The sequence below is a fragment of the Pristiophorus japonicus genome, chromosome 3 (assembly GCF_044704955.1).
Source record: "Pristiophorus japonicus isolate sPriJap1 chromosome 3, sPriJap1.hap1, whole genome shotgun sequence".
NCBI classification, from domain to species: domain Eukaryota; kingdom Metazoa; phylum Chordata; class Chondrichthyes; family Pristiophoridae; genus Pristiophorus; species Pristiophorus japonicus.
Genome location: NC_091979.1, coordinates 258848630 through 258863232, shown reverse-complemented (window position 1 = coordinate 258863232; position 14603 = coordinate 258848630). Strand labels below are relative to the sequence as shown.

Here is a 14603-nt window from a genome sequence, read left to right as displayed (position 1 = left end):
ATGAAAAGTCATCAACCTGAAATGTTAACTGTTTCTCTTTCATTAGAACATATGAATTAGAAGCAGGAGTAGGCCAAACGGCCCCTCGAGTTTGCTTCGCCATTCAATAAGATCGTGGCTGATTTTCAATCTCAACTCCACTTTCCCGCCTGATCTCTATATCCCTTGATTCCTCTACAGTCCAAATGTATATCTATCTCAGCCTTGAATATACTCAATGATTCAGCATCCACAGCCCTTTGGGGTAGAGAATTCTAAAGATTCACAACCCTCTTGAGAGAAGAAATTCCTTCTCATCTCAGTCTTAAATGGCCGACTCCTTATCCTGAGACTATGCTCCCGAGTTCTAGACTTTCTAGCCAGGGGAAACAACCTCTCAGCATCTACCCTGTCAGTCCCCCTCAGAATCTTGTATGTTTCAATGAGATTACCTCTCATTCTTCTAAACTCCAGAGAGTATAGACCCAATCTACTCAATCTCTCATCATAGGACAACCCTCTCATCCCAGAAATCAATTTAGTGAACGTTCATTGCACCACCTCGAAGATGAAGGAACTATATCCTTCCTTAAATAAGGTGACCAAAACTATGCACAGTACTCCAGGTGTGGTCTTGCCAAAGCCCTGTACAATTGTAGCAAGACTTCCCTACTCTTGTACTCCAACCCCTTTGCAATACAGGCTGATATGCCATTTGCCTTTGTGATTATTTGCTTACCTGCATGATAACTCTCGCTGTTTCCTGTACGAGTACACCTAAATCTCTCTGAGCACCAACATTTAATAGTTTCTCACCATTTAAAAAATATCCTGTTTTTCAATTCTTCCTACCAAAGTGAATAACGTCACATTTCTCCACATTATGGGTCCAAGTTTCCACATGATTTGCGCCTGATTTTTAGGAGCAACTGGTGGAGAACGGACTATCTTAGAAATTGCAATTCGCCACATTTTTTTTTCTGCAGTTCTAGTCAGTTAGAACAGTTTCACTTTGGAACAGAATTTTTTCTTCAAAAGGGCGGGCGGGAGGGAGAGAGGGAGTGCGGGCCCGACCGACCGACCGACCGAACGCAGCGGGGGTGGAGGAAGCCGTTCCAGACGGCGGGCGGGAGGGAGGGAGTGCGGGCCCGACCAACCGACCGAACGCAGCGGGGGGGGGGGGGGGGGAGGAAGCCGTTCCAGACGGCAGGTGGGGGGGAGGGAGGGAGGAAGCCGTTCCAGACGGCGGGCGGGCGGGGAGGGAGGGAGGGAGTGCGGGCCCAACCGACCGACCGAACGCAGCCGGGGGGGGGAGGATGTCGTTCCAGACGGTGGGCGGGCAGGGAGGGAGGGAGGGAGTGCGGGCCCGACCGACCGAACACAGCGGGGGGGGAGGAAGCCGTTCCAGATGGCGGGCGGGCAGGCGGGGGGGGGGGAGGGAGGGAGGGAGTGCGGGCCCGACCGACCGAACGCAGCGGTGGGGGGGGGGAGGAAGCCGTTCCAGATGGCGGGCGGGAGGGAGGGAGGGAGTGCGGGCCCGACCGACCGACCGAACGCAGCGGGTGGGGAGAAAGCCGTTCCAGACGGCGGGTGGGCGGGCGGGGGGGAGGGAGGGAGGGAGTGCGGGACCAACCGACCGCAGCGGGGGGGGGAGGAAGCCGTTCCTGACGGCGGGCGGGGGGGGAAGGAGACAGTGAGAAGGCTGCAGGAAGCCTCACAAGTTGAGCAGCCATTCCCGACGGCAGGCGGGGGAGGCCGTCGGGAAACGGCTGCCTCAACTTCTGAGGCTTCCTGCAGCCTTTTCAGTGCTGATCATGGAAGGGCAATGTGCTTTTATTAAAAAATGTTCAAAAATTAAACAGCTACAAAGAACTAGAAAAATGGCCGAGTGCCAATGTTTCCTTCACACTGCGCGTGTGCGAACGCTCCAACGCGCACGCGCAGGGTTGCCGGCAGGAAAAAAACTAATTTAAATGGTACCCGCCCCCTCCCACTTACAAAATCGGCGCGAGTGGTAGGCTCCGCCCCCCCTGGGCGCCGCGCCAAGCAGACATGGAACTGCAGGGCGCTCCAGAATCGCGCGTTTTTTTTCCGGCGCCGTTTTTGGCGCGAAAAACGGGCGCCCAGCTCGGAGGGGCGCCCGTTTTTTATCGTGTGGAAACTTGGGGCCTATATTCCAACTGCCACTTAACCTGTCTATATCCCTTTGCAGGTTCTTTGTGTCCTCCTCCCAGCTTCCATTCCTGTATCATCAGCAAACGTGAATACATTACACTCAATCCCTTCATCTAAGTCATTAATATAGATTGTAAATAGCAAAGGCCCAATCACTGATCCTTGCGGCACCCTACTAGTTACAGCCTGCCAACTGGAGAATGATCCATTTATCCCTATTCTGTTTGCTGTCCGTAAACCAATTTTCTATCCATGTGAATATATAACCCTCCAACCCCATGAGCCCTTATCTTGCATAACAACCTTTTATGTGGTACCTTATCGAATGTCTTTTAGAAATCCAAATATACTACATTCACTGGTTCCTCTTTATCTACCCTGCTAGTTTAATCCTCAAAGCTCTTAACAACTTTGTTGAATGCGATTTCACTTTCATAAAATTATGTTGATTCTGCCTAATCATATTATGATTTTCTAAGTGCTGTTACCATTTCCTTAATTCCAGCATTTTCCCAATGACTGTTGTAAGTCTAACTGGCCTATAGTGCCCTGTTTTCTCTATCCCTCCTTTTTTGAATAGATGGGTTACATTTGCTACCTTCCAATCCACTGGGACTGTTCTAGAATCTAGGGAATTTTGGAAGATCACCTCCAATGCATCCACTGTGCCTGCAGCCACCTCTTTTAGAACCCTAGGATGGAGGCAATCGGGTTAAGGGGATTTGTCGGCTTTTAGTCCCGTTAATTTCTCAAGTACATTTTCTCTAATGACATTAATTACTTTAAGTTCCTCACTCTCATTAGCACTCTGGTTTCCCACTATTTTGGGTATGCTTTTTGTGTCTTCTACTGTGAAGACATACAAAATATTTGTTTAAAGTCTCTACCACGTCCTTATTCTCCATTATAATTTCTCCTGTGTCCGCCTTTAAGGGACCAACACTTACTTTTGGTACTCTCTTCCTTTTTGCATACTTGTAGAAGCTCTTACAATTTGCTATATTACTTGCTAGTTTACTCGTATTCTATTTTTTCCCTTTTTCATCAACTTTTGGCCAACCTTTGTTGGTTTCTAAAGCTCTCCCAATCCTCTATTCTTCATAACATTATAAGCCTCTTTTAATCTGCTACTATCCTTAACTTCTTTAGTTCGGCATAGATGGATCACTTTTCCTGTGGAGGTTTTATTTATCAATGGAATGTATATTAGCCAACTCACCCCTCATGCCTATCTAATTGGATTTATTTAAGTTTAAGACTCTAGTTTTGGACTTAAGAGTGTCACTCTCAAATCCAATTTGAAACTTCTTATGATCACTCTTCCCCAAAGGATTCTTTACCATGAGATTACTAATTAGCCCTGTCTCATTACACAATATAAGATCTTAAATAGCCTGTTCCCTGGTTGGTTCCATGACATATTGTTACAACCTCCTGTTATTTGTTGATTAATACTCTGTCCAATGGTATAGCTACTGTTTTGGGGCCCTATAAACTACTCCCACCAGTGTTTTCTGCCCCATGTTATTTCTAATCTCTAACCATACTTGTAGCTACCTCCTGATCTACCGAGCCAAGATCCTTTCTCACTTATGTCATCCTTCATTATCAGGATTACATTCCTTTTCCATTCTGCCTGTCTTTTCGAAATATCAAGTATCCTGGAATATTTAGTTCTCAACTTTGGTCAACTTACAACTTTGTCTCTGTAATGGCTATTAGATCAATGCCATTTATCTTTATTTTGTGCCACTAATTTGCCTATCTTGTTACGAATGCTTTGTGCATTCAGATAAAGAACCTTTAATTTTAATTTACCATTATTCCCTGCTTTCATATTTTTCACTGATACACTATTACCATTAAACACTCCGTCCCATCCTGTCACCATGACATTTCTGCAGCCACCGATCTGCTCAACCAAACCCTCACGTCCATCTTTGATGCCCTAGTCGCTATTAAAACCATTACTCTCTCTCACCCTGGCCATTCCCCCGGTATAGCCCTCATCTTTGCTCCCTCAAGTCCAAGGGGCGCAGACTTGAATGGATGTGCTGGATAACTGATTTAGCCATTCACCGCCAGATCTGGCTGGACCACATGAAGCACTAGCCGGTCCTACTCTTGTCTGCAAAAACTGCTCACTATTCCAGGATCATTCTGGAATGCAAAGATAACATCTGGCTACTATTCTCTACTACTAACCATCTTCTTAAACTCCTCTCCCCTCTCTCCACCACACTCATCTCCAACTAGTGTGAGGAGCTCATGGACTTCTTTGTCTCAAAGATTGAGACCATCCGATCAGCTGCCTCTGCGAGTTCCCTTCTTTCCCCTAGCCTACCGGGCCAAACCTCCTCTGAGGTTCCCCCCTGCCCTAGCCTTAAGAAAACATAAATTTGAGCTGAGTAGCAATAGATTCATCTCAAGGTATGAAAGGCCAAAACATTATGGAGTTCAGCTCGACAGGAGTGATCAGACATAATTGAGATACTGCAAATATTTGAGGTGAGTAGTGTCGCCTCCTGCAACCGACAGGCCTGTTGCAGTCAAGGGCACTGCAGCCTTGAATTTCTTTGTCTTTAGCTCCTTCCAGGTTTACAAAGAGGATATTGGGTTCTACAATATTATTTCCGTTCTGCCTGATTACTGCCTAGTTGGTGCAGGTTAAAATGACCCCCATTGTTTTTCAGGTCTTGAAGATGAGGTGTCTACAGTTATTTTTAACACAAAAGCTTTGGAAGCAGAAAAAGTGAAAGTTTATCAAAAACCACAGACAGACCATGAGTTTTTACGGTAAGCAAACTTGGGTTTAATAACATAACATAAGAAATCGGAGCTGGAGTAGGCCATTTGGCTCTTCTAGCCTGCTCCACCATTCAACAGGACCATGGCTGATCTTCTACCTCAACACTTTCCCACACTATCCCCATATCCCTTAATTCCCTTAGTTCCCAAAAATGTGTCGACCTCTGTCTTGGATATACTCAACAACTGAGCATCCACAGTTCTCTCGGGTAGAGAATTCCAAAGATTCGCAATCCTTTGAGTGAAGAAATTTCTCCTCATCTCAGTCCTAAATGGCCAACCCTTTATTCTGAGACTTTGACCCTGTGTTCTAGATTTCCCAGCCTGGGAAACATTTTCTCAGCATTAACCCTGTCGAGCCCCTTAAGAATGTTATATGTTTTAATTAGATCACCTCTCATTCTTCTAAACTCTGGGGAATATAGGCCTAGTTTACTCAATCTCTCTTCATGGGGCGATCCCCTCATCCCAGGAACCAGTCTAGTGAACCTTTGTTGCACTCCCTCTAAGGCTAGTATGTCTTTCCTTAGACAAGGAGACCAGAACTGTACACAGTTCTCCAGGTGTGGTCTCACCAATGTATAATTGTAGTAAGACGACTTTACTCTTATACTCTAATCCCTTTGTAACAAAAACTTACACATTTGTTTTCCTAATTGCTTGCTGTACCTGCATGTTAACGTTCTGTGATTCATGTACAAGAACACCCAGGTCCCTTGAATGCAAACATTTCCCAGACTCTCTCCATTCAGAAAATATTCTGCTTTTTTGTTTTTCCTACCAAAGTGGAAAACTTCACACTTCCCCACATTATATTCTATTTGCAGTGTTCTTGACCACTCAAGTCAATTTGTTTATATCTCTCTGCAGCCTCTTTGCATCCTCCTCACAGCTTACTTACCCACCTAATTTTGTATCATCAGTAAACTTCGATACATTACACTCAGTCCCTTCATCCAAGTCATTAATATAGATTATAAATAGCTGAAGCCCAAGCACAAATCCCCGCTAGTTACAGCCTGCCAATCCGAAAAAGTCCTGTATATTCCTACTCTGTTTTCCGTTCATTAACCAATCCTCAATCCATGTTAATATATTACCCCCAATCCCATAAGTCCTAATTTTGTGTAATAACCACTTGTGTGGCACCTTATTTAATACTTTACACTACTTCCACTGGTTTCCCCCTTATCCATTCTACTAGTTACATCTTCAAAATACTTAGATTTGTCAAACACGCTTTCCCTTTCATAAAACCATATTGACTCTGTCTAATCATATTATGATTTTCTAAATGCCTTGTTACCACATCCCTAATAATAGATTCTAGCATTTTGCCTACAGCTGATGTCAGGCTAACTGACATATAGGGCTCAAATTTGGCTCACCCGTTTTTTCGGCGCATTCACCAGAGATACACTGACTTCGTGGGCTGAAAACGGCGCCGAAAAGACCTCCCCGGATTCTGGTTGCTGTGTTGCCTCTCCCGGGGCTTGGCGTGGTGTGGCCAGTCGATTGGGGGGCGGAGCTAGGGCTCTGCGCCAGAAACAATGTCGGCAGCTCTACACAGGCGCGTTGGAGTGTGCGCGCATGCGCAGTAGCTCCTGCCCCTAGCCTCTGTGTGTGTGCTGCAGTGTGGGACCGATGCGTCCTGCCGCTATCCTGGGCCGAGTGGCCTGCCGCACAGGCCAGCCCGCTGCCTTCCCCAGCTAAAGCTACAACAAACAGGTTGGTGCGGGGAGAGTTTTGATCCGGGGTGGGGCGGGGCGGTGGCGGAGAGGAGGAGAGTTTTGATCCGGCGGGGCAGTGGGGGGGAGGAGAGTTTTGATCCGGGGGTGGAGGGGGAGGAGGAGAGTTTTGATCTGGGGGGGAGGAGGGGAGAGTTTTGATCCGGGGTGGGGGAGGGAGGAGAGTTTTGATGTGGGGGGGGGGGTGGTGATAATTGTGTAGCCAGTAATTTTAATGAGCTTACTCAAGACTTTCCTTAACCCTGTTGATGAAAATATTTTCTTACATAAGAATTATGAGCAGGAGGTAATCCTATTTTTTATTTGGATATTTTGAAAAAATTATGTAAATATTTTTTGTCTCTTCTTTTATTTTTGTAGTTTAAGCTTCCATGAATGCTTCTGTTGTATAGTAAATTAACTTTGCGAAGTTTGTCAAATGATGTCCTGTATAGCTGTTTGATCCTATTCACATTCTTTAGTCAAGTCATTAAGTTCTGCTGGCCTCCAATGTACCTACTTGAGCTGATTTCTTAACTCTCCGCAAGGGTTTTCTCTGCGGCAACAAGTGGCCACATACGCTGGCCTAAGTTAGTTTGGAGTAACTATTGGCTGTCCTAAGTGGCCAAAACAGGTGTAGGTGACTGGCCGTCGAGGAGGCGGCGCGGGAGTCCGGGGAGGCCTATAAAGGCCCAACAGTCGGAGGGCAGCGGTGAGTTGTCGAGGAGGCGGCGCGGGAGTCCGGGGAGGCCTATAAATGCCCAAAAGTCGGTGGGCAGTGGTGAGTCGTCGAGAAGGCGGCGCGGGAGTCCGAGTAGGCCGAAAAGGCCCAACAGTTGGAGGGCAGCAGTGAGCCGTCGAGAAGGCGGCGTGGGAGTCCGGGGAGGCCTATAAAGGTCCAACAGTCGGAGGGCAGTGGTGAGTCGTCGAGGAGGCCAGCTGGTGCAGGGAGAGAAGGCAAAAAAGAAGCAAAAAGAAAGCGAAGAGTGACGTCACAGCCAAGGGGGTAAGTGATTGGCTGGTGATTGGTGAGCAGCTTTTCTTCTTTTTCTTTTCCTTTATTAGTAGGTAACCTTTGGCATTGTTGCCAAATTAAGTTAATTTAAGGATAGGCAATGGCAAACATTTAAAGATCACATGGATGAACTTCAACACTTGTACATCCCGGTCGAGAGTAACAATAAAACGGGGAAGGTAGCTCAACTGTGGCTAACAAGGGAAATTAAGGATAGTGTTAAATCCAAGGAAGAGGCATATAAATTGGCCAGAAAAAGCAGCAAACCTGAGGACTGGGGGAAATTTAGAATTCAGCAGAGGAGGACAAAGGGTTTAATTAGGAGGGGAGAAATAGAGTATGAGAGGAAGCTTGCCGGGAACATAAAAATTGACTGCAAAAGCTTCTATAGATATGTGAAGAGAAAAAGATTAGTGATGACAAACATAGGTCCCTTGTAGTCAGAATCAGGTGAATTTATAATGGGGAACAAAGAAATGGCAGACCAATTGAATAAATACTTTGGTTCTGTCTTCACAAAGGAAGACACAAATAACCTTCCGGAAATACTCGGGGACAGAGGGTCTAGTGAGAAGGAGGAACTGAAGGAAATCCTTATTAGTTAGGAAATTGTGTCAGTGAAATTGATGGGATTGAAGGCCGATAAATCCCCAGGGCCTGATAGTCTGCCTCCCAGAGTACTTAAGGATGTGGCCTTAGAAATAGTGGATACATTGGTGATCATTTTCCAACAGTCTATCAACTCTGGATCAGTTCCTATGGACTGGAGGCTAGCTAATGTAACACCACTTTTTAAGAAAGGAGGGAGAGAGAAAACGGGGAATTATAGACCGGTTAGCCTGACATCAGTTGTGGGGAAAATGTTAGAATCAATTATTGAAGATGAAATAGCAGCACATTTGAAAAGCAGTGACAGGATCGGTCCAAGTCAGCATGGATTTATGAAAGGGAAATCATGCTTGACAAATCTTCTAGAATATTTGGAGGATGTAATTAGTAGAGTGGAGAACCAGTGGATGTGGTGTATTTGGACTTTCAAAAGGCTTTTGATAACGTCCCACACAAGAGATTGGTGTGCAAAATTAAAACACATGGTATTGGGGGTAATGTATTGACGTGGATAGAGAACTGGTTGGCAGACAGGAAACAGAGAGTCGGGATAAATGGGTCCTTTTCAGGATGGCAGGCAGTGACTAGTGGGATGCCGCAAGGCTCAGTGCTGGGACCCCAGCTATTTACAAAATACATCAATGATTTAGATGAAGGAATTGGGTGTAATATCTCCAAGTTTGCAGATGACGCTAAGCTGGGTGGCGGTGTGAGCTGCGAGAAGGATGCTAAGAGGCTGCAGGGTGACTTGGACAGGTTAGATGAGTGGGCAAATGCATGGTAGATGCAGTATAATGTGGATAAATGTGAGGTTATCCACTTTGGTGGCAAAAACACGAGGGCAGAATATTATCTGAATGACGGCAGATTAGGAAAAGGGGAGGTGCAACGAGACCTGGGTGTCATGGTACATTGAAAGTTGGCATACAGGTACAGCAGGCGGTGAAGAAGGCAAATGGCACGTTGGCCTTCATAGCTAGGGGATTTGAGTACAGGAGCAGGGAGGTCTTACTGCAGTTGTACAGGGCCTTGGTGAGGCCTCACCTGGAATACTGTGTTCAGTTTTGGTCTCCTAATCTGAGGAAGGATGTTCTTGCTATTGAGGGAGTGCAGCGAAGGTTCACCAGACTGATCCCGGGATGGCAGGACTGACATATGAGGAGAGACTGGATCGACTGGGTCTGTATTCACTGGAGTTTAGAAGAATGAGAGGGGATCTCATAGAAACATATAAAATACTGACGGGACTGGACAGGTTAGATGCAGGAAGAATGTTCCCGATGTTGGGAAAGTCCAGAACCAGAGGACACAGTCTAAGGATAAGGGGTAAACCATTTAGGACTGAGTTGAGGAGAAACTTCTTCACTCACAGAGTTGTTAACCTGTGGAATTCTCAGCCGCAGAGTCAGTTCGTTGGATATATTCAAGAGGGAGTTAGATATGGCCCTTACGGCTAAAGGGATCACTGGGTATGGAGAGAAAGCAGGAAAGGGGTACTGAGGTGATGATCAGCCATGATCTTATTGAATGGTGGTGCAGGCTCGAATGGCCGACTCCTGCACCTATTTTCTATGTTTCTATGTAACGCCCCCTTTTGAAAAAAACTAAACTAAACTAAAAAAAAAAAATCCTAACTAACTCACTTACGCTGGCACAAATTGAATGTGCAAAATGGGTATTTTTAAGATACTCCAGAAAAATCAAGTTGCTTCAAAAAAAAACAGAGCAACTGCTGGGCAATTTTGAGCCCATAGATCCCCGTTTTTTTCTCTTCCTCCTTTCTTAAATAGCGGGGTTATATTTGCTACCTTCCAATCCTTGGGGACTGTTCTAGAATCTAGGGAGTTTGGGAAAATTAATACCAGTACATCTACTATCTTTGCAACTACCTCCATTAAAACCCTAGGATATAGGTGGTCCGGGGATTTGTCACCACTTAGTCCCATTAATTTCTCCAATACTATTTCTTTTCTTATACTGATTTTTTAAAAATTCCTCTAGACCCTTGGTTCCCCATTATTTTCGGAATGTTTTTTGTGTCTTCTACCGTGAAGACAGATACAAAGTATTTGTTTAATGTCTTTGTTGTTGCAGCAGTGGTAAGTTTGTGAGGGTGAAATGAAGCTTGGATTGTGAAGTGTAAATGGTGATTGTTTGAGATTGTTGGTATTTAATATATTCCCTCCAATCAGGCTTGCACCCCTGCCACACTTTAATAATCAGATTAAAGCATTGTAAATACAGTAGTACAATGTTCACGGATCAAACCTTTTAACTCTGAACTGTGCTGCTAATGGCTCATTGTGGGCTCCATTTGTGCTATTATCACACCCAGATATGAGCAGTTGCAAAACTATCTTGTCTTTCCATGCTGGACCTTTAAGGCTGAAATTTGATTTTTTTTTAATTCTCACGGCCAGTAAGTAGAGCATTTTCAGTCCTCATGACAGACTGACGCCTGAAGTACAAATAACCAGCCTGAACTGCTGCTTTTAATTGGCGGTACTCTCATTGCACCTTTCTGCCACTGATCAGGAGGTCATCTCACCTCTTTAAAAGAAATTCTGTCTGTCCGCATATATTTTCTAGTTTTCTTCCTTCCTCTCCTGATTGCTGGGGCTTTTTTAATATAATGGTGGATTGGGACATTTTCTTGTTGGTGCAAGAGATCCTTTATCTTGTAACAAGTAAGTTGTTTTTTAACCTATTAATAGGTAATTGCTCTGCCTTATTTTTTTAATTCATTCTTGGAATGAAGGCATACTGTTGTGTCCTTAGATGCTCTATCAATGACTCCACGAGGCAGTGTGTTGTACTTGAACTGTAGTGACCGTAGTCTTTTATCAGTTAACTCCAGAGGATCACACCTGGTGGCCTGCCTTTTATACAAGGTCAGGCACCTACGAGACTCCCACTTCTGTGCCCTCTGGTGGCACATCCTGAGATAGTACCAACAGTAGCCATATAGAATACATGACATCACTCCGCCCTGAACCCTCAGTGCAAATCGTCTCTGCATTGACTGTGCTCTGGGCTTAGCACTATGTGAGTTTTGTCTGGTTGACCTCTGGCGGGCCAGCTCAACCTTGGGACGGTAGTTGGTGCAGTAGTGTGCTGGTGGTTGCTGTTTGTGTGTGTGTGTTCCTAACCACTCCATTATCCTCCCCCCCCTCCCCCCCCCCCCGCATTGATGTGGCGGGGGCTCATGCACATTCAAGTTCAGGTAAGTGGGTTTTGCATCTTTTTTTGTTGTGTTTCCATGGTGTGACAAGTACGTTTACTGCCTTGTCGATGCGGTGACCGGTGCGTGAGGACAAGCTAGTTCTGGAGCTGCTGGGTTGTGCCCCTGCAGTCTGCTGGCAGTGGGAACCGGGTTGGCTCGCATAGCCTGCTCTCACGGCTGTTGCCGTGGTCCCTAGCGTCGGGCAGGTTCACAGATGTCTGTGACCTCCCTGTCCTTTCTTTGTGCCCTGGATCACAGCTGCTCCCTGAGGAGCTGTCGTCTAGCAGTGCACAGGGAACTGCTGACTCGCTGGCCTGAGCGTCGTTTGGTTTGGAATCCTAGCTGGTGCTTGTTTCCTCTGGGGGAACAGTGGCGGGTGACCCTACATCTAGGGGTATGGCCTTGGTGCAGTCTGCTCCTTCAGGCTCATGGCGGTTGGTGCCATCGGTTGCCTGAGATAGAGCCGACCCAGAGCATGGTATCAATACCGTTGCCGTTGCCCTGCTGAGGTCACTTGCTCCGCAGCTTGTGTGTGTTGGCTGCTTGTGGCCACACTTCGTGGTGCATGACTCTGGTCCCCGGGACGCAGGCTACAGCATTGGGTAGCTCGCTGGACCTGCGTGCTCCCGATGGGTGTCTGCTCGCTGCATTGGCTGCGTGCAGTGGGAATCCTGCATCGCACAGCTTTTCCTTACTAATAATGGTCACTCTCGGGGTCCAATCACGATCGCACGACTTTTCCTCGCTGGTTGCATATGCACAGTTCAGATCATCAATCACACATTGTACATAATCGCGCGACTTTTCCTCGCTGCTTGCATGTATATAATTCCGATTATCAGTTACACATTTTACATGATCAGTTACACACTTTACATAATCCGTTAAGCCTTTTTTCTCTAACTTACAATTACTGTTACATTACTTAAATGTGTGGAACTGTCCCTTTAATTGTAGTGGGTTGCAAGCCTCCTTTAAGAGAGCCTTGCTTGCATTACCCTAATCCGCTTCTCTGGTGCCACGTGGTGGTCTGGCCGCAGCCATCTTTGTATTCAGCGCCTCATCTCGTGGTTTGGGCGCCATCTTTCCTTCGTCCACGATGTCGACTGCGGTGATCCTCTTCTCCCCGGGTTCTGCCTCCGCAGTTGGGAAGTCGCTTCTGGATCCGATTTTCTTCTTCCGGAGTCCTGCCACTGCAGCCTGGAACGTGCGTTCGGGTCATCTCAGCTGGATCATCTTCACGCAGTCGTGCTGAGCGGCCTGTGTCTCAGGTGCTGTGCTGGTCTGCCCTCCGGTGCCGGGTCCATTCTCAGGTGAGGGCTTGCTTTGCCTCTGAGCGCAGAGGGCTTCGATCGCTGGAGTCTTCCCACTTCCAATGGATCTTCTCCATCCACCTTCTGCCGAGCAGCATTAGTCCATCACCTGCAACAATCCACAGAGGTAACGTGCACTGTGCCATCATGGAGTACCTTTACATTTACACTATCAACGATTGGGATGATTTCATTGGTATAGGTGCGCAGCTTTGCCTGAACCGGGGCCAACACGGGTCGTTCAGCTGGATTGTCCCATAGCCTCTCAAAGGCTCCTTGATTCATCACTGACTGGCTCGCCCCCGTGTCCACTTCCATGAAGACTGGACTTCCCTCTATCTCGACTTCTATCTTCAGCGGGGAGCACTCGGTGGTGCAGGTAAACTTGCTATGTACCTACCTGTGGGACTGGGCTGCCTCTCTGTCTAACAATTCATAATCCACGCTGGATTCATGGCCATCTGCGGACTCCTCATCGACACAGTGAATCCTATTTTTCTTACACATTCGCTGGAGGTGGCCCTTTGTGCTGCAGCCTTTGCAAACATAGTCTTTAAAACAGCACTGGTGAGCCCTATGATTCCCTCCACAATGCCAGCATGGTGCTACTCGATTAGCCCCCCCCGCGGCGGACTCTGAATTAAGGGACTCAGGGGCCTGTTCTCTCTTCCCTGAGGGGATTCGCGCTCTACAGTCCAGCCCCTGAATGGCACCACTCTGTGCACAGTACCTGCCGGGTTTGAGTCCTGAGGGTGAGACATCTGCCTTGAGCCGCAGGTCGAGGTCATGAATGACTGGCTCAGAGCGATGGCTTTCTGCAGTGTGACTGTGGTATCCGCCGAAAGTAGCTTGTGGCCAATTCCAATGACAAAAATGTCCCGCAGCACTTTGTTGAGGTGGGTGCCGAACTCGCATAGTGCCGCCTGCCTCCTGAGGTCTGCGCCGTACTTCGCGACTTCCTGGCCTTCGGACCGTCGGTGGGTATAGAACCGGTGTCTGGCTGTGAGGATGCTCTCCTTGGGCTTGAGTTGCTCCTGGATCAGGGTTACAAGCTCCTTGTACGACTTGGTCATTGTCTTCGCTGGTGCCAGCAAGTCCCTGAGAGGCCATAGATGTTGGGCCCACAACTGGTTAGCAGGATAACGTGGCGCTTATCAGCCAGTGCGGCCGGGTCGTTTCCTGCCGGGTCGTTTGCTGTGAAGAAGTGTTCTAGCCTCTCCACAAAGGCATCCAAATCATCACCATTGGCGAACTGCTGCAATGTACCAAGAGTAGCCATTTCCGCGTGAAAGTTCGTAATCTCATCGCCAGTTGTTGTGTCCTTAGATGCTCTAACAATGACTCCACGAGGCAATGTGTTGTACTTGAACTGTAGTGACCTTAGTCCTTTATTAGTTAACTCCTTTTATACTAGGCCAGGCACACCTGTACAGGTAACCTACGAGTCTCCTACTGCTGTGCCCTCTGGTGGCACAACTTGAGATAATGCCAACAGTAGCCATGTAAACTACATGACCCATACCACATGTAGGTATCGCTGGCTAAGCCAGCATTTATTTCCCATCCCTAGTTGCCCTTCAGAAGATAATGGTAGGCCTTCTTGAACTGCTATAGTCAATGGGGAAGGTGCTCACAAGTTAAGAGGTCAGGTATTCTGCGGCAAGTGACTCACTTCCTGACTCCCCAAATTCTTTCCACCACCTATAAGGCACGTCAGGAGTGTGATGGAGTACTCTCCACTTGTTTGGATGAGT

The 14603-nt window shown here is 47.0% G+C and overlaps 1 protein-coding gene across 18 annotated transcripts in view; it reads left to right on the top strand.

Moving 5' to 3' along the window:
- ccdc172 (coiled-coil domain containing 172) overlaps nucleotides 1-14603 on the top strand; it is a 249040-nt gene that overhangs the window by 113668 nt on the left and 120769 nt on the right. For all 18 annotated transcript variants that reach the window (XR_011592745.1, XR_011592743.1, XR_011592744.1 and 15 more), the window contains one exon: nucleotides 4848-4950. Coding sequence is in view for 7 of the 18 variants with exons in the window: in XM_070876567.1 (XP_070732668.1) it covers nucleotides 4848-4950 (103 nt within the window). In the remaining 11 variants the exon portion in view is untranslated. The remainder of the gene's footprint in view (nucleotides 1-4847; nucleotides 4951-14603) is intronic.